Raw genomic sequence first — 19,143 nt, forward strand, 5'->3', positions numbered from 1 at the left:
AAAAATAATTTGACTCCCATCTTTAAAATCTCTTGATGTGAGGAAACAAATTAAAGGCAATTGTGATTCTTAAAAATAGAGAAAAACATAACTTGTGTAAAGAATTCTGTTATTACCTTCTTGTATGTTGATTGATGTTTGAATCACATAATAGATGGTCTTTTAGTTTTCAGTCGTGTGGATTATTAACAGAACTTAATGTATATATTTTGTAAATAACTTTATATATGACACTTCTGATACAAGATTTTTGTCATCCTTTTGCCTTTGCTAATTGTATTTTAAATTTCACTGTTAGCTGGTCACAATCAATGTTGGGTATCAAATCACACAAAAAAGCAAGTATCTGTGTATATTAAATGGAAAATGCTGATTTTAATTGTATTCACTCTCATGGCCATGAGGCTGCTGCCCCAGCAGGATAACATCCAGGGTTTGTGTGGACTGTATTTTGTTGTACAGAGGAGGCTGGCAAGGAGGGATAGCTCAGTGGTTTGAGCATTGGCCTGCTAAACCCAGGGTTGTGAGTTCAATCCTTGGGGCCATTTAGGGACTGGGGCAAAAATTGGGGTTTGGTCCTGCTTTGAGCAGGGGGGTTGGACTTAGATGTTCATCTGAAATCCCTTCCAACCCTGATATTCTATGATTCCACCTATCAGAGGATTCTGGGTTAACCAGTAAATCGGCTCCACTGCAATCTCGCTGGGCAGTGAGTGCTGCAATGGAAGTAAGCAAATTGTATGGCCCGACTGGATCTGAGAGATTGTAAATTCTTGGACAGTCTTTTTTTGTTTGTGGATAGAGTTCCTATAAGGATGGGGTTCTGGTCCATAACTGGGGCTCCTATGCATTACTGATTGCAATACAAGTAAAGTAATACATTGTCATCAGAGAGAGATCCTTTGTGTAACAATACTTAGTGCTTTTTCGTCTTTGAAAAAGTGTGTGTGGTGTTTGGTTAAAACAAAGGCTCTGGTAGCAGCCATTGCATCCCTACAGGAACCAAAGATTCAAGAACTGTCATATTTAGGAGACTGACTGGTGGTAGCTCTGTCCAAGAAGGAGGTCCAAGCAGCAATTTTACAAGTTGTGGATCAGCAGATAGCCTGGAGTTCTTCATCCTTGCTGTGTCCCACCTGGACACAGTATTCGCCATGCAGAAAGGGAAGGGGAGATGTTGTCCCAATGACAGATCTTTGGAAACAGTTAGTCTTTGTATAAATGTGCTCTGAATTGGCTCCACCACCAAGCTCCTGCCATTTGTCCTCTGAGGCAATGGTAAGTGATGACTCTGACTTTCTTCTACCAAATGTTTTTTTTTTCCTCTGGGTGTCTGTCTGATTGGACCAATGAGACCCCACCCCCGTTTGATTTGTCAGTCAATTTAGGGTTTCCTCTGGCTGAGTCTGTGTTTTTAGCTGCCATCTAGGCTCTTATTGTTCTGGTCACTCATACCTTCCAGCACCTGCTCTCTTCCAGCTGCACTGTGGACCATTTCCTTTGCTAAGGCCTTCCTCCATCCTGGATCTGAGACTTGTGCCATTCCAGGTAAGCCTCTTTTGATGAGTCCCAGGGACTGGAAACTCTTTAGGGAGGGTCCCTGGATCTCTTATGAGCCCAGGGAAGGAGCGTCTCCTGAACCACTGGACCTTCTTGTCATGGCCAAGAATAGTCTCACTCCCCAGAGCTGAGCTATCGCAACCCATTGAAGTCAATGAGATCTGTGTCTGCTCAGTGCCTTTCAGTTCAGGCCCTAAATAGGGAGCTGGTAGCAAAGTTAAGGTGACCATGTATTTCAAAAGGGAAAAAGGGACACTGCCTGTGGCTAGCCTAAGGATTCCCTTCCCTACTCCCAGGCTGGCCTGAGCCCTGTGAACCTCCCTGCTGCACGGCACTGATACCAGGCACTTGCCCGAGCCGCTCCCCCACCCCAATGCGCTGCTGGCCTGAGCTGCTCCCCTCCACCATCATGGGGCCGGCTCGAGCCGTTCACCCTCCAGACCCACGTGGGGCTGCCCTGAACCGCAAATCCCCCTCAGCCTGCACTGCTCACCCCTCAGCCCATGCAGGGCTGGCCTGAGCTGCTTGCCCAACCCCTCTCATGCGGGGCTGGCCTGACCCAAGCCACTTGCCCGAGTCATCTCCACACCGCACGTTCCTCCATGCCCCGCTATGGGTCACACTGCACTTTTCTTGGTGAAACTGGGCATTTGTCCCATTTGCTCTTGCAAACTTATGATCAGTTGGCAAAAGCGAATGGGACAAATACCCACTTTTGCCAAAAAAGTCAGGATGGTCGGGCCAGGGCTTAAAAAAGGGACTGTCCTGGCCAAAACGGGACATACAGTCACCCTTAGCAAACTAAATACAAATTTAACTTCCAGAGGAAACCTCAGACACTTCATAAAGCTGGTGGTGTCTGCTAGCAACAAAGGGATAAAAGTGTAGCACTTTCCTCAGGAGCAGTGGGGACCCTAAAATGCTCCATACTGATTTTGTAGGTCACGCTTCAGACAGGAGTAAATTTTTATGGGTGAATTTGTGTAAAACAATGAATAGACTTGTAGGAATTTATAATTTCAGGCAGTTTCTTAGTAACAGCATCTAACTCCACATATACGTCATACATATTATAAATGCCAATACATTTTGTTTTCAGAGGCCTTACAGAGCATGAAACCACAGAAAACATTTTTTAAAAATTAATAACTTAGAAGCCTTTAAACTCATTGCAGTTTCTGTATCTTTCCTTTTTGTTAATACTTTTTCTCTCCCTAGTGGCATTATGTCTTAACATAACATAATTTGTTAAAACCTCAAATGATTATAACTTAAAATTTTCTCTCCAACCTGTAAAACACACACGCACAGTCAGACTCAAAATAATTTTTATTAATATGACAACTTCGATTGTACATTTACTTAAATTTATGTTTATCTAATTTTGAAGTTGATTGTGCTCTGTTTTAGAGAATGCATCCAGGTTATTGCATCTTAATAGGAGGATGTAAAGTTTAAAAATCTAATTTAAAAAAAACCCAATAATTCTTGCCCGTTACAAACAGTGACTTAAATGATTAAAATTGAAAATTATTTAAAATCCATCTTGTGCTGTTTTATCTTTTGCCTTTCTCTCAACTTGGACAATGAAAATAAAAGATCAAAATGTCATTTTCAGGTTCTCATAATAGCACAATGCTGCAACTTCGGGTTGCAAACACTGCAAAGAAATGTTCAGTGCCTTTAAAGTTTCTATTGGAATTTGAAGTTATGGAAATATTGGTCTTAGCTGTAGAAAAGCTTATTTGTATAAAATCTAAAATACAGGCCAGTGCCCTGACAATTGTTATCACTCTTGGGATGTTTTTGTTCCTCATTGTATGGTGTTTAGACTCTCATTCTTTGGAACCTTACACCTACTCTAATGCTTATTTCATTAGCGCCACTAGTCTACAGCTTGCATTGTATTTAAAAATATTTTTAAAATCCCGTAGTTTAAAAAATGCACACAATTAAAATGTAATCAGTTCTGATTTGCTTTGTGCTGCAGTACCTCCTTCCCTGGTGGGTTCTGCAAGGGCTTATTTATTTTGGGACAAACTGTGGTTGACTCTACACAGTATGTGCAGGAACTCTGCTCTTCCCTCCCTCCCAATATCCACTCTTATCTTACAAGCCTTGCAAGGGCAGGGCATAGTTGTAGTTCCTGCCCCCACCTTGAGCACAAACCTACCACTTCACAAAAGATAGGACAGGAGAAGACACTATTTATGGTCCTTTCTCTGCTTCTCAGGGATTAAGTACAAGCTGTGTTTTAAGCGTGCTTCGCTCGGTATGACAGGAATTCTGGAAGCTCTTTCTGGGGTGAGCTAGCTCCACACCATTCTCAAAACAGGCATAATCTGAACACTTATGGTTGGTAATGAGTTCTGAATTTCCATCTTTGGACTTTAAAAGTTACTCACTCTATAAAAACTGCAGCTAAACCCTAAACTAGGAAGAATTTGAATTCAGGATCTGGATTCTGTTTAGTTTTAATGTCGGGACTAAAACCAGTGATAGTGACATGTAAAAATTCAGGTTTCCCTTCTCTCTCCTCAGGTCAGATGAGGAGGACCAGGTTCTTTCCAGACTGACAATTCTTGTTTAAAGTCATTTTTACCTGACTTAACTGGACTATGCAGCCAAAGACAGCTGACCTCTGACTAACCAGAGTTGTCACCACATCATGCTTTGCCTTTATTGCTCTCCATCACAGTTAGCTCCTGGTGAGAGATGATTAAGAACTTGATGCTTGGGGCTGGTAGCAGTATTTAAAACAGAGCAGTGCTTCAGAGCCACTGTGCTATCACAGATTGAGATATTCTAGCACAAATACTTGTAGAATTTTGTTGAGGTTGTCAACGGTGGGTTTGTTGAGGTTTTGTTCATTGTCCTCCATGGTGTGCCACACCTTAGGGAAAGGGGATGGGATCAAGTGAAGAACTTGAACTCCTGAAAGAGAGGATGGAATTTGGAGATAGTACACAAGCCTTTTGGGTAAGTAAATTAGCATGCACTACCGAACAAGTGGAGCCTCTAAACCATTTGGAATCCAGGGCTACAGTCGGACTATTACTCAATACAGTGACTCCATAACAAACTGGTATCTCCACAGCTTCCTTCCACTGTTTCTCTGACCCAGCTTGTGACTACAGAAGCTCACCACTTACACTGTACAATTCATAAAATTAACAAGGAGTCCGGTGGCACCTTAAAAACTAACAGATTTATTTGGGCATAAACTTTCATGGGTAAAAAACCCCACTTCTTCAGATGTATGGAGTAAAAATTACAGATGCAGACTTAAATATACTGACACATGAGGAGAAGGGAATCTTCTGTTAGTCTGTAAGACGTCTCTGAACTCATTGTTTTTGTGGATACAGACTAACATGGCTACCCCTCTGATTCCTAAAATAGTCTTTCCTTCCCAGTGCTCTTTTTAAAAATAGTTGTGGCTGGACTGTCACAGCAGCTCTCAGCCTTGCAGTCATGCTCCTACTGTGCTTACCTGAGAGCTACGGAGGAGGACGTATTGTAGCATTGTAGTTTTCCCCCAGGGCAACCCTGAATGGGCCTATTGTATTGTAATGTTAGTGGTGCTCTGTTCTACATAGCAATTTTCCAGTTCCCTGATGGGGATTGGTTAGGATGACTGACTTACCCCATTACTGCCTTGTAAAATGGAGCACCCTTTGTTACACTAAGGGCTTGTCCACATTACAGGATCAACGGGCAGCGATCGATCCAGCGGGGGTCGATTTATCGTGTCTAGTCTAGACGTATCGACCGCTGAGCGCTCTCCCATCAACTCCAGTACTCCACCGGAGCGAGAGGCGCAAGTAGTGTTGACGGGGGAGCGTCAGCTGTCAACTCACCGCAGTGAAGACACTGTGGTGAGTAGATCTAAGTACGTCATCTTCAGCTACGTTGAAGTTGTGTAACTTAGATCAATTTCCCCCCCCCTCCCCACCAGTGTAGACCAGAACTAAGCTACCAGCATTCCCAGCATGATGGCTCTGTAATGCTGGTTAGGTGAAAGCCTCAGGCACCAAGCCATTGGAGGAGTGGGGATGGTTGTAGTATGGAACTATTTTGGGGGAGGGACAATTAAATTCCTTCTCTGCCTAACAATTTTTTTTTCTCCATCCTGTTCCCTACCAGCCCCTTGTTCGCACAGCTTCCCAAAAGCAAACAGTTAAGATACACCTCTCTCTGCCTCCTAAGCGTAATGTTAGAGAGTTTGTCACCTGTAGTGTCTGGTGACTGTAGTGGCTCTTCTCCACCTTTGCACTGGGCCCTCTTTTTGGTATCCTTGCCATAGCTCACACATGAAAGGTGTTTAACAGGCTATGTCTCAGTAGCACCTGCCCTGCTTTCCTCAACTATGAGCTGCAACATACTGTGCTCACCACCCTACTCAGTTGTGCATGATCTGACCTTCAGGGGAGCTTGGGCTGGACTGAACACCAGTTTTGCATTTGCCAAAGCCCTGCAGCTGGTTAGAGTGAACACACAAGAATGGGAGATTGGCAACAGAATCAGGCTGGGGATCAGGACAAATCTCATAATTAAAGTAGGGAGGACAAATGCTAGAGAATCCACTGAAAAAGTTCCTGGGATTGTCTAAGGCTCTCAACATCAGCTCAATCAAATTTCTAAGCCAAATTCCCCTTTTATACTTGTGAAATGCCAAGGTGATGAAGAACAGATTATTTCACTAGTCTCAATTGTGCTGTAACAAGATGACTAGTGTGTGTACTGAGATTCCTTTGAGCTCGGATAGTGAGGAGCTGTGCTTTTGAAAAGAAGATTTGTGTTCTAGTCCTATGAAATTTCTTTGGGATCAGTGGTGCTTAGCCCCTCTGAAAATGTATTTAGGAGCCTCAGATTTAAGGAGCTAAGTTAGCAAATGCTGGCCTGTACATAACGCTCACTTGCTTAAAATAAGCATCTGCCCCTAAAATTGCAGTAAACTCATATGCTAGTTAGGAAATATTTAAAATGGATTACAGTACCTCTTCTTAAAAATGGAATATGGTCATCCTCAATCAACCCTTGAGTATTACCCTGGAAATACTGCCTTTCAGAAGGGTGATTCTTCAGCAAACCCAAGCCATGTAGCTTTCGTTCTACAATTCACAATTGAAACGAAGTTTAAATTATACTTGACAGTAAAATATCCTTCAAATACTATAGTCAACTGAACAACTTTTCTCTTGTAGTATAGGATATTTTTCACATCAAAGAGGGAAAAAAAATTGGAAAAAATTTGTGTTCCCCTGGCATCAGTCAGTGGAGGATCCCGAGATGGCTGTTTCCCCATATGTAAAATGGGGATAACTGAAGCACAAAGGGGTATGTGACCTGCCCAAGGTCCCACAGTGACAGTCTTAGGACCCATGTGTCCTGGCTCCCATGCTTCTAGGCTACCCTTTGAGCCATTTCATTAGCAGTCACAAATATACTAGAGTTTTCATAGCAGTTTTCAAGATCCTGCTAAACGTTAGATTTTTATTTTTATTTCTTTAGTCTCATGAATGGGGAAAAATTAATTCCCAGTTCATAAAACTGGAATTATGTGAACCAGGTAATAAATTGTGAAATCTTTGGAAACCGCCATAAGTGTTAGTAAAATAAACAGAATTTAGCAAGGACAATTTTACCAAAAACAAGCACCTTAAAAATTTTAATAACTTGCTTTGGTTGGAAGTGGCGACCACAATTTTAGAGTCTGAACCTACAACTCTTTTGCATGAAAAACTCCTGTTGAATTCCAGGGGAGGAATGACCCTGCTGAAGAGGGCTTTCAGGATTGAGCCCTTACTTTGATGCATAATCCTCCTTACCGATTGCTTGAAGTCTGTTAAACCATCGGGCAGTGTTTGAAAAATAATTGGGAAAGGTTGGGTTTGAAGCACCAATTAAATCCAGTAGCACAAACAGATCCTAGAGGAGTAAAACAAAAGTGAAAACTTTTAGCTTCATTAAAAAAGTCTTTTAAAGAAATAATATGCCATACTGAAAATGAGTACAAGTGATAGAGTAGGACTTTGCTACTTCTCTTCACTAATTCAATAATTCTGAGCAAAGAACCAGTAATCAACTCACTATGTGAGAAGAGAGCTAATGAGAGGCAGGAGTGAGGTTTAATATACAACAGCACCTTTAACCAGAGGGGGAAAAAAAGCAGCATGATTTGCAAAATGCAATGGGCCAGATTCAGACTTGGTGTGAGCAGTTGCAACTCACACTTTTTCCTGCAGAAAAAATAAGTTGCCCTCAGTTGTCCCTGCTTTTCCCACTGAAGTGGCAAAGGAAGGAGAAGCAGAAAGCAAGTAAGGCCTCTCAAAAAAAAAACAAACAAAAAAAAAAAAACAACCCCCATATGCTCACTCCTATTATCTGATGGAGTTCTCCCTTGGTGGAATTTGGCTGATTTCACAGTAGTTCTTTGTATTAGTTGTATGGTATTTAACTAGGAATTCATTTGGAAATTAAAAGGAGTTTTCACTTACAATGCTCTGTAGTTGGTTTGTGTTTGTTGCACCAGGTGGATGGGGAGTAGATGCCATTTTTTGAGCTAAGTGTCGTGATCCATAGAGGGAATCAGTAGGAGACCACCGCACAAAGGCTTCTTCACCATCAAAGAAAATCAATTGAAGTGAAAGATCTGGCCTGGAGGCTGAGCTGGTCTGTTGAGGAATGTCAAAAGCAATGTCATATTCAATTTCTATGGAAATACACATTGATATAGGGTCTGATCCAGCAGCTCTTTCTTATGAGTAGTTCCTTTTTAACAACTCACATAAGAGGACTACCACTCTTACTCAAACTTTCCCACATCTTTAACCTCCCATACCTATACTGTGGTATCACGATAAATGCTGTCATGTGCCTTAAAAGCAGCCTGTGTTGATACAATTCCCTTATGAGGACTCTTGTCGGTGGTTAGAAGTTTCACATCTCTGACTTGTATGAGGATGAATTCAATAACTTGAGAGAGGTCTACAGAACAAGGTGGTTGAAACATTTAATGTCATCTAAGATCTAGCATTTGTGGTAATCCTTTATATGAGTTCTGCCTCAGCAAGCAGACTCATAAATGAGCTGTAGTTTTTGTCATGTTTGTGTATAGTGAGTCTCATGAAAACAATGAGGAACAAGGCACTATTAGTCATTAAAATAGTGACATTTCTTTTTCTGCAGGGTGACATGCAGCCTTAATCTGACCCTAAAACCAAAGCACAGGATGTGTGTCATTTTGGGGCTCACCCAGACCAGTAAAGGGTTCTGTCACTGCCTGTCTTGTAACTTTGGGTGCCTTAAAGCTATGTCGCTATCCTGGCATGGTGACTTAATTATTTAGGGTGGGGAAATTTCAAACAGGATGTCTTAATGTTGTCCAAGTAATCCTAATGGCTCAGTGTTTGTCTTTTCTGGGATTGTATAATGCTAGTTGCTTGGAGCTAATCTCGTAGGGTTGGGTGGGAATGCAATCCCCCTCCTGCCTGATTGCTTCACCACTCTGCTGTGAGGTGGAGCTAAATGTTGCAGCACAAATCATGAGCACAGTTTTACACGTACACAAATACACTGACTTATAGCCACAGTCTGTATATATAAAGATCAAGTTCAGAATGTTACAAGCTTTCATTAAAGACCTTACTTGGTATATTTTTAAACACAATAACACTGTCCACAACCAATTGATTCAGTTGCTTACTCTTTGGGATTTTGAACCCCTGTTCTCCCTTTGGAGTGTCTGGACCCTGGTTGCCACATTATGGAAAGGGAACACTCTGGCACCAACATACCCAAGCAGGTATATTGACCTGTGTCTAACCAAATTCTCAATATTTCACTGAAGAGGGCTTTGTGGGGCTCTGCTGAAACTTGAACTAGCTGATTGTCATGGTTATTTTGTGATGTTTGCACAGGAAATAATTTTAGTTATATAGGATATTGAGTTTCAAAACTGATGAAGTGAAACTTGCTACTTAAGGCAAGGCGAGTCTCCGGGCTAACTCAGTCAACACTGAGAATCATGGACGTCTGTGGAACCAGCCCAGTATTTACTGTCTAGACCAGGTGAAGGCTTGAGGATTACCCAGACACCTCAGGGACTCCGAAAAGTGTCTCAAAGACCCTTCCTCTTCAGCCACCAACAAAAATCAAGGCACTGCCATCTGCAGAGAGGATGACGTTTGTATTTGGACATATGCAAAGGAGATATCCATGTGGAATGTCTTCTCCTCTTCCACCACATGTTCCCAGCACAGGTGCTGTCTACCATGGGGCCACATCCTAAAATGTTCCTACTCCAAACAGAGTTAACAAGGTGACGATGCCCTGTATGCACTAAGGCTCCCAACCTTGCTACCACTGAAGCTGAACCAGGGTAGACAATGGTGGGAAACTTAGAAAATTTCCCTTGTGTAGACAGGGCAATATTGATATCTGCTCTGCTGTGAAACACCTGCTATTTTGTAGAGATTTCAGTTACTCCCCTTTGTTTTTTCCACTGCAAGACAGACCTCTTAGTCAACCCAGAGCTCAATCACCATATGTATACCAGGAGAATGTGAATTAAAGTAACTCTAATTTAAGAAAAGTAGTATCCATGGCTATGATTTTTTTCTGCTTAAAATATTCTGTGTCTGAATAATGTAAAAAGATATCTATGAACTAGAGTATTTTAAGCTTTATATAAATATAAATAAATGGGAAGAACATTGAGATAGAAATCACAATTCAAAGTCACTATATATTAATAGATTTGGCCGAGAACATAATAGGCTATTATGCTACCACAAGTAGAGTCAAAAGGTCATAGATAATACATTCATCAGATGAATCCCAAAATACTTGGCTAACAGATTTCACAGGCCATCATTTGTACAAAGTAATTATTTCTCCCACCTTTAAAATACTCCCTCTTCATGAGATGAAAATTGAAATTAAATACTGACTTAGTACTTGCTAAAGATTCTGACCTCTAAATTGGTGCCAGGATTTGTTTATATAAAAACTGTGCTAGTTCATGCAAAAATCAAGATTTTTTTAAATGACAGTTACATTATTTCCCCATGGCATATATTAATGAATATAACATACTTAGTTTTGTAATAAAAATATTGGAACACTTCATAATGTTCAAATCCCCAAATACGCTACTAACACAAAAAGGTACAATATCAACTTTTTGGAACAATTGCAGCCATAAAAACAATGTTTAGATTACTTAAATACTTCACATCAGAACACAACAAAATCAAACTCTATCATCTGTACTTTGAAATTGGATCAGCGGATCAACTTTACATATGAAACCCAAGCATATCTATTACAGGAGTGTTTTATATCTGCATGTGTGAAATAGTAGATAAGGCACTCAAAAATATGTAGTATAGCTCCTGGATTTTTTAGGGCCACTGAAACTTCTTGTGCACTGCAGATGGCCCTAGTACCAATATACATCCGCTCTTAACAACATGTACCAGACAACTTAATATATATTTTACTCCCTGTATTATGTTTTTCCCATAATCCAAGACCATGCCATACTTAATTCTGAATAATTGACTTAGATTAAAAAAAAAAACAAGAAAAATAAACCAGAAATGAAGTTGCCATTAGAACATGGTGTATGTATTTCCTCTGTAACAGGCTGCTGCAACTCTCTCCCTCTCCCCAAATGGCTGCCTATCTCAGAAATTAGTAGACTTCCTAGAGATTTAAAAGTGTGGTATACACAAAGCAAAGGCCTAGCAGTTACAGAGAGAAATACACCATACTCTTCTCAATGTCTTCTTGAGTGACTGGGCTTGGTGCAGGAATTACTACATGGCATTCTATGGCCTGTATTACACAAGAGGTCAGACTAGATGTTCATAATGATCTCTTTGGGTCTTAAAATCCATGCATTTATGATGATAGCTTTGATATATTGAATTATTCACCCTTTACATGTAATTATGAAGTGTTACTGTGTTTCTTTGGGTTGTTTAATCATTCATTTAATGGTATCAGACTTAGAAACCGAGATTATTAGTGTATCCTACATCCTGAATGCTGACACTATTAGGTTACTTTTTTAAAAGCATGGTTCTGTATATCCTGGGATTAGAATTCTTTTTAAAAGTCTCCAGTCTTCAACTAAGTAAAAATGTATTATTTCCATAGCATGCTATGGAACTGCTCAAACCTCTGATACCGCTGTGCGTCTATCAATGCTTCCTCATTTTTTTTTATGATGTGAAGTTAAATTCTTGTGCAGTAACAGACCTGGGTCCCAGTTCTGTTCCCATTAAAATCAATGGGAGTTATGCCATTAACATCAGTAGAAGAAGGATCAGGCCCATGATCATTGAGAACAACAATACAGAAGCCACATAAGGCTCAGCTATCATGGAAGCATGCAAAAGAGAAAAAGAAACTAGTACCTTAATTGACTGAAGCTTGCTGTCCAGGGCACGTGCTAGCTCCAGTAACATAGCGCAGGGCACAGCTGAGTCAGTGGCTCCCACAAACACTCTGCCATCCCACTGTGGACCTAAGTATTTTGAGTCATGGTGGCAAGCAAGAACCAGCTGGCGCTTGGCAGAGGGATTGAGGGTGCTGATGATATTTGAGAACGTTCGGTATCCATAGGGCGTGTATCCCTGAAATGTATCTTCTTCGACTACCCAGCCAGCCTGCAAACTTTGAATACGGCGCTTGATATGCTGGAATTTTGTTAAAAAAAAAATCACATTAATATTGGTCAGCATCTAACAGATGTTTGCAAACAAACTATATCAGTCGCTAGTTTACAGTATTAGCTCTTTAATTTTTCTGTAAGGGCCACTGTAATTATAATAAGCATTTTCTGTGGCTAGGCAGCTAATGGGACTGAGTTCTGCTTGTGATAATCACCATCATTGTTTCACTGTTTCATTCTCTTCCTCCACTATCACCGCATTTGCTTGGCCTCTCTCCTGTTGTGTCTTGTTATATACTAAGATTGTAAACTCTTTGGGGCAGGGATTATCTTTTAGTATATGTTTGTAAAGTGCCTACCATAATGATCACTGATTGCAGCCTCTAGGCGCTACTGCAGTACCAATAATACTGTTTGCTTTCTACAAGAAATGTGCCTTACAAATAGCAAGTGACTTGAACGAGGCTTAAGAGTTCAACAGGAAACAACTAAATAGTCTCTTCTCTATAAACTGAGCAAAGAATGGAACACTGGAGAACAACTAAAATATAATTCAATGTGAGGGCAAAAATGAAAACAATGGAATCTGTATAATAGACCACTCCTATTAGGCAACGTCCTGCCTTGAATGATTGCATCTAAAATATCCCCCCCCCCCCCCCCATGGATCCAGTACAGAGAGTTCAGCATCATCTTTTTTACAGAAGACCATCTGTGTTAAGCAACTTTTTTTTTTACTGGTCTCTTAAATATTCTCTCAAGAACATATTTCTATTTATTTAGATAAATAGTGGAAAAAAGCCTCTAAAAGGGGAAAAACTTGCAGACAATGAAGAGCCCGAGCCTATTAAGCTCCTATTAAGATCAATGGGATTTTTGCCATTGATTTCAGTGGGAGCAAAAGTGTCCCCTTGAATGGTTTCCATTTTGTTCTGGGTAGTGTTCTAAAAGTTCATGCAGCAATAAGTATTTTACCCTTCTCCTGTTTGCAAACCTGCCTTTGGCATCAGTGGGTGTTCTGCAGTGGATTGATGGGAGTATGTAGTTCTAGCTGTACATCTCGGCCCCTGGACTGAATTTAAAGTGGAATTTGTACCTATCCACATAATGGGTTTGACACCCCTGCAGCTCTATTATGTTTTAACAAAACTCTCCTCTCCGTGCTGACAATGGAGAGTGTTTCTATTTTGTCATAAGGATCTTTATTTTCATACATTGTTGTTACCCGTAGCAGCAAAGATCCTCCACTTGAGCATGGCCATGTGGTTACCATGCCTCGGACTCTGCTATTTTTTCCTTTAGTTTGGCTGACAGCCCGTAAATCACCTAGGAACCTCAGAACTAGATACTATGGACACTCACTGACATTGAAACAATTCATTTTTCCACTCCACCAACTACAGATTGGCAAGTTCATTAATTGGACACAATAGGCTATGGTGGTGCCGTTAAGCCACAGCCTGCATGGCTGGTTGGGGGCACAGAGTGGTTCCACACTGGTGAGAAACCTAAGAGGTGTTCTGGCTGACTCAGTCACCCTAGAGCAGAGACTGTTTACAGGTGCCATTTGTATACCCCTGATGTGCAGCTTCAACTCTGCTAGTCAGTGCGGAAGGATAACACATCCCACCTTTGAACCCTCTTCACCCACTGTAGAGTCTCCAGTAGCTCCAGAAGTAGAAGACTCGTGATCCTTGCAATTGTGTTGAGCGAGGACTAGGGTTGTGCTGGCCCTTGAAAGGGGTACAAGGTGGGCTGGGGAAAGGCCCCTTGTGCTATTTATCCTTATGTGTGCACCTACGCAGAACTAGCTACAAACTAGCCCTTAGATTACTCTGTTTACATAAATGTAGCAACAAAAAATAGAGTGGGAGTAAGTGGTCAGTTTTCAACATGGCAAAACGTTAACAGGAGGTGCGGGAGTCAAGGTTCCATGCTAGGCCTGGTGCTATTTAACTACTACTTTTTGATTTTAAGAAGATGGACTATATAAAAGTAGGTTGCAGAGTAGCAGCCGTGTTAGTCTGTATCTGCAAAAAGAAAAGGAGGACTTGTGGCATCTTAGAGACTAACATGTTTATTTGAGCATAAGCTTTCGTGAGCTACAGCTCACTTCATCGGATGCATTCAGTGGAAAATACAGTGGGGAGATTTATATACACACACAGAGAACATGAAACAATGGGTGTTACCATACTCACTGTAATGAGAGTAATCGGGTAAGGTGAGCTATTACCAGCAGGAGAGCGGGGGTGGGGTGGGGTGAGGGGAACCTTTTGCAGTGATAATCAAGGAGGGCCATTTCCAGCAGTTGACAAGAACGTCTGAGGAACAGCAGGGTGGGGGCAAGGGGGAATTAACATGGAGAAATAGTTTTCCTTTGTGAAATGACCCATCCACTCAGTCTTTATTCAAGCCTAAATTAATTGTATCCAGTTTGCAAATTAATTCTAATTCAGCAGTGTCTCGTTGGAGTCTGTTTTTGAAGTTTCACCTGCACATCCACCAATGTGATATATGCCATCATGTGCCAGCAATGCCCCTCTGCCATGTACATTGGCCAAACTGGACAGTCTCTACGTAAACGAATAAATAGACAAATCAGACGTCAAGAATTATAACCTTCAAAAACTAGTCGGAGAACACTTCAGTCTCTTTGGTCACTCGATTACAGACCTAAAAGTGGCAATCCTTCAACAAAAAAAAACTTCAAAAACAGACTCCAACGAGAGACTGCTGAATTGGAATTAATTTGCAAACTGGATACAATTAACTTAGGCTTGAATAAAGACTGGGAGTGGATGGGTCATTACACAAAGTAAAACTATTTCCCCATGTTTATTCCCCCTTCCCCGCTATTCCTCAGACATTCTTATCAACTGCTGGAAATGGCCCACCTTGATTATCACTACAAACGGTTCCCCCCACCCCACCCCCGCTCTCCTGCTGGTAATAGCTCGCCTTACCTGATTACTCTCCAGTGTGTATGGTAACACCCATTGTTTCATGTTCTCTATGTATATAAATCTCCCCACTGTATTTTCCACTGAGTGCATCCGATGAAGTGAGCTGTAGCTCACGAAAGCTTATGCTCAAATAAACTTGTTAGTCTCTAAGATGCCACAAGTCCTCCTTTTCTTTTTATATAAAAGTAGTTTCACTATCAGTAAGGCCATTGTAATGAAAATGTCACCTAGCTAAGATTGAATCTCTCTAGTTAATGTATTAAAATATCTGTCCAGTCATGGCACTGGGGTGTATGAAGGCTGAGTCCTTCTCTTTGACCCTCCTGTCATCTTGAACGATATCTTCAGATCATGGCCCAGCTGATGCAGAAAGCAGCTCTCACCAGCAGCATGTAACTCACTTTTTGGAAACTGATTAGATTGCTGATGGCAGTGTCCTTTTAAATTCCATAGGTTTTTAGGGTGATTTCTATATAACTATTATAGTTTCATTCCTTTCCTAAAGTTCCCCAGGACTGTTATAGAAGAGTGACCAAGATTAGACCTGGTTCTAGCACATGCAACTCCCCTGAAGTTATTGGAGTTATACCAGGGCTGCATTTTGCCCACAGTTCTATTTCAAAGTTCTACAGCACCTTTCTTCCAGGGCTCCCAAAGTGCTTTAAAAACATTAATGAATTAAGCCTCATGTTACTCCTCTGAGATAAAGAAGAACTGATATCCCCACATTATAGATGTGGTCATTGAAACTGGAAAAGTAAAGTGACTTGCCCCAGGTGGCACAGTGAATAGGTGGAAGGACCAGCAAAGGAAACCCTGAGTCCTGGTCCTATGTACCTTTTAAAAACACTGTAGCTTCTTGATAAACTATAGTAATCCAGAGCAGGCAAGATGTCAAATTGCATCATGGTCCTACCCACCACTAGATAATCTTTGGGGCAACTCTGTGAGCCCTCCATCCTCAAAAAGTAAGACCTCAGTAAAACCTCTTCAGGGAAGACATTTGGCTTGCCCCACATGTGAAGTTCCAAAGGCAACTGTGCAAACATGGCATGTTTGTGTGAGCACAAAGACATCCAGCTGGGCTGATTTTAGGTTACATGGAGTACTCTCACTTAAATATATATTTAACATCTGATTTTCTTTTACAAGTAATACTTTTTGGAGCTGTGTAAAATTAGGGAATAGAATTTAAAGTAGATTAAGTTTTGGGCCTGTCAGCCTTGATATTGTGTCTTTATGGATGACATTTCTCAGTCTTCTGATGGTAGTGGTCTTACTGAATGCAGCAAATGTGTCTCCACACGTGGGGGGCCAGAGCCTCATAAACTGAGGGCACTACCAGAATACAAACAACAGATGGTATCCTTAGTGTGTCCAGAGGATGTAGTCTCACCTGACGCACAGCATAATTTCCTGGTGATCCTGGGTATCTCTCTATCAGTATAGGGTGCAGATCATTTTGCCACATTTGAGAAACATCTGTGCATGCTGCAACTTGCTGGATACCAGCAAAAGTTAAAATGGTTGGTTGGTGGGAGTACTGCAGAAGGAAAAAGAGGCAACTATTATCTGTTAGGTAGTTTGTGTTGTTTTCTTCAATATGACAAACGTAATGCTATAGAATGCAAACAACATATTGTACTATATTAACAACATATTGAGTGCTAATCTTATTTCCTGTGGCATCCTCCAGGAATAAGGACAACAATCCCTTAGGAGTGTGGGTCTTCTCTCAAAGGTGACTCTAAAAATGGCAGTATAGGGTGCAGATCATTTTGCCACATTTGAGAAACATCCTAGACACCATTTGATCTACCCCTCTCCAGCATTTAATGATAGACCTGATTAAACTCCATTAAGAGTCCTTGTTTCCAGTTGGTGATTCCTTGAGCTGTCCTCACTGCTGAGCAAGTCTAGGGGCTGAGCCTTAGCACTTATGTGGGAACAGTTAAAGGCAACATAGCAACTACACCAGCAGTGAGGTTCCCCACTACCTGCTGGAATCCCTGAGAGCTGGAATGGAACCTCAGAATGCGATGCAATACCAATGGAAGACAGCAGCAGTGGCAGTAGAGCACAGCAGCAGAGAGACAGCAGTAGCAGGGGATGGCAGCCACTGCTGACAGAGAGGAGGGAGAGAGAGAGCAGCGGGAGTGCAGCAGCTTGTTGGAGTTTCACACCGTAAGGTGTGAAACTGAGGCAAAGGACACTGCCCAAAGCACTGTGGGGTGTGTGTTTGCCTGCGATCACATGCTTTGGATTATGGTTGTGGTGTTTTCCCAAATAAACATTGGGTCCCTTTTAATAAAAGTTTTCTTTTGTTATACACCGATTCAGAGCTTGCGAGAGGGGAAGTGTTACCTCTTAGAAGTGCCCAACGGTGGTGTTTCATTTTTCCAGATGACTGGATGGGGGCTTGAGCTGGTTCTATTTTCTGTTGCTAAGAGAAACTCCTAGAGCAGTGGTTTTCAAACTTTTTAGACTATGTACCCCTTTCCAAATAATGTAGTCTACCCTATCTGAGATAGGATCATAATATACCTATGATTAGACTGCATTTTATTTAGTAAGACTTGGCATTGTCCACCATTACAGCGTGTAATAAAATGCATTGTTTGCCATTACCCCTTGATGAGAGCTTGCGTATCCCTAGGAGTACACATACTTCGGTTTGAAAACCACTGCCCGAGACAGTGAACCCAGCCTTTGTTGTTGCCAACTCCACCTGGTAGAAGGGTTACAGTGATGAGGGGTGGGGTGAAGGCCTGATGTTTCCACTGAAATCAATGGCAACTGGGTTGGCTTGGTAGATAGGACAGAGTGAGTAGAGTGGGTGGGTGGGGTAAAGAGAGGGAGAGTATGTGTGGTGAGAAAGAGAGCTGGAGAGAGGCACTGATGCTGCTTGGCATTTTCTGTAATGACCAGTGTCACCATGGACTCAGCCTCAATTAGATATTTGCTTAGTGGTCTACAGTGCTGCCCCTATGGGTTATATCTGGAAAGATAAATATGAATACAGAAAGATGAGCCAAACAGAATTCTACTGGGCACAGATTTTTTTTTTAAGTAAAATAATTAAAACAAATTAACTAAACAAGTGGTAAAATGAGGATGTGAGAGGATGACAAAGGGGAAGTTAATGAAAAATAGAACAGAAGGTAGCATCTCTTGCCATCTTGTTTTGGGCCTGGTAAATTCTGACTGCAGCCCTATACATTACTGGATGTTAAATCAGATTACTGGAAGTCAGTGAATTCTAGATGAACTTCGGGCTCAGATTCTTTACGATCAACTCAAAATGGGTCTTGAATATTTTTTCCATTTGAAAGTCTTGGAACACTTGATTAAATTAAACTTGAAGCTCTACAATCTATTATATTTCATGTGGCTCAAATAACTTCTGCATGAAGAAACCATGTTTGTGTTTCATAATCAGGCCAAATAACTGTTATATTTTGAGTGTCTGCCTGTATTTTTACTGCTGTATTATTCTATCTCAGGTTTCAGAGTAGCAGCCGTGTTAGTCTGTATTCGCAAAAAGAAAAGGACTAACAAATTTATTAGAGCATAAGCTTATGCTCTAATAAATTTGTTAGTCTCTAAGGTGCCACAAGTACTCCTTTTTTTTTATTCTATCTCAGTAAGTATTAATCCTGAGATCTAACTAAAAGAAGGCTGAGGGGAGATATGATTGTTCTCTATAAATATAATCAGAGGGATAAATACCAGGGAGTGAGAGGAATTATTTAAGATCAGTACCAATGTGGATATAAGAACAAAAGGATATAAACTGGCCATCAGGAAGTTTAGACTTGAAATTAGACTAAGCTTTCTAACCATCAGAGGAGTGAAGTTCTGGAACAGCCTTCCAAGGGAAGCAGTGGGGGCAAAAGACCTATCTGGCTTCAAGACTAAGCTTGATAAGTTTAT

The 19,143-nt window shown here is 41.2% G+C and overlaps 1 protein-coding gene across 2 annotated transcripts in view; it reads right to left on the minus strand.

The window, feature by feature from the left end:
- Positions 1 to 2,871: 2,871 nt before the first annotated feature.
- The window catches only part of QPCT (glutaminyl-peptide cyclotransferase), a 31,126-nt gene continuing 14,854 nt past the window's right edge, over positions 2,872 to 19,143 (minus strand). For both annotated transcript variants that reach the window (XM_038394293.1, XM_038394292.2), the window contains exons 2-7: positions 16,607 to 16,753; positions 11,988 to 12,269; positions 8,061 to 8,237; positions 7,392 to 7,491; positions 6,561 to 6,674; positions 2,872 to 4,494 (exon numbers count right to left, since the gene is read on the minus strand). In XM_038394293.1, coding sequence (XP_038250221.1) covers positions 4,349 to 4,494; positions 6,561 to 6,674; positions 7,392 to 7,491; positions 8,061 to 8,237; positions 11,988 to 12,269; positions 16,607 to 16,681 — 894 coding nt within the window. In that variant the 5' untranslated portion in view covers positions 16,682 to 16,753 and the 3' untranslated portion in view covers positions 2,872 to 4,348. The remainder of the gene's footprint in view (positions 4,495 to 6,560; positions 6,675 to 7,391; positions 7,492 to 8,060; positions 8,238 to 11,987; positions 12,270 to 16,606; positions 16,754 to 19,143) is intronic.

Source organism: Dermochelys coriacea, chromosome 3 (genome assembly GCF_009764565.3).
Source record: "Dermochelys coriacea isolate rDerCor1 chromosome 3, rDerCor1.pri.v4, whole genome shotgun sequence".
NCBI classification, from domain to species: Eukaryota; Metazoa; Chordata; order Testudines; family Dermochelyidae; genus Dermochelys; species Dermochelys coriacea.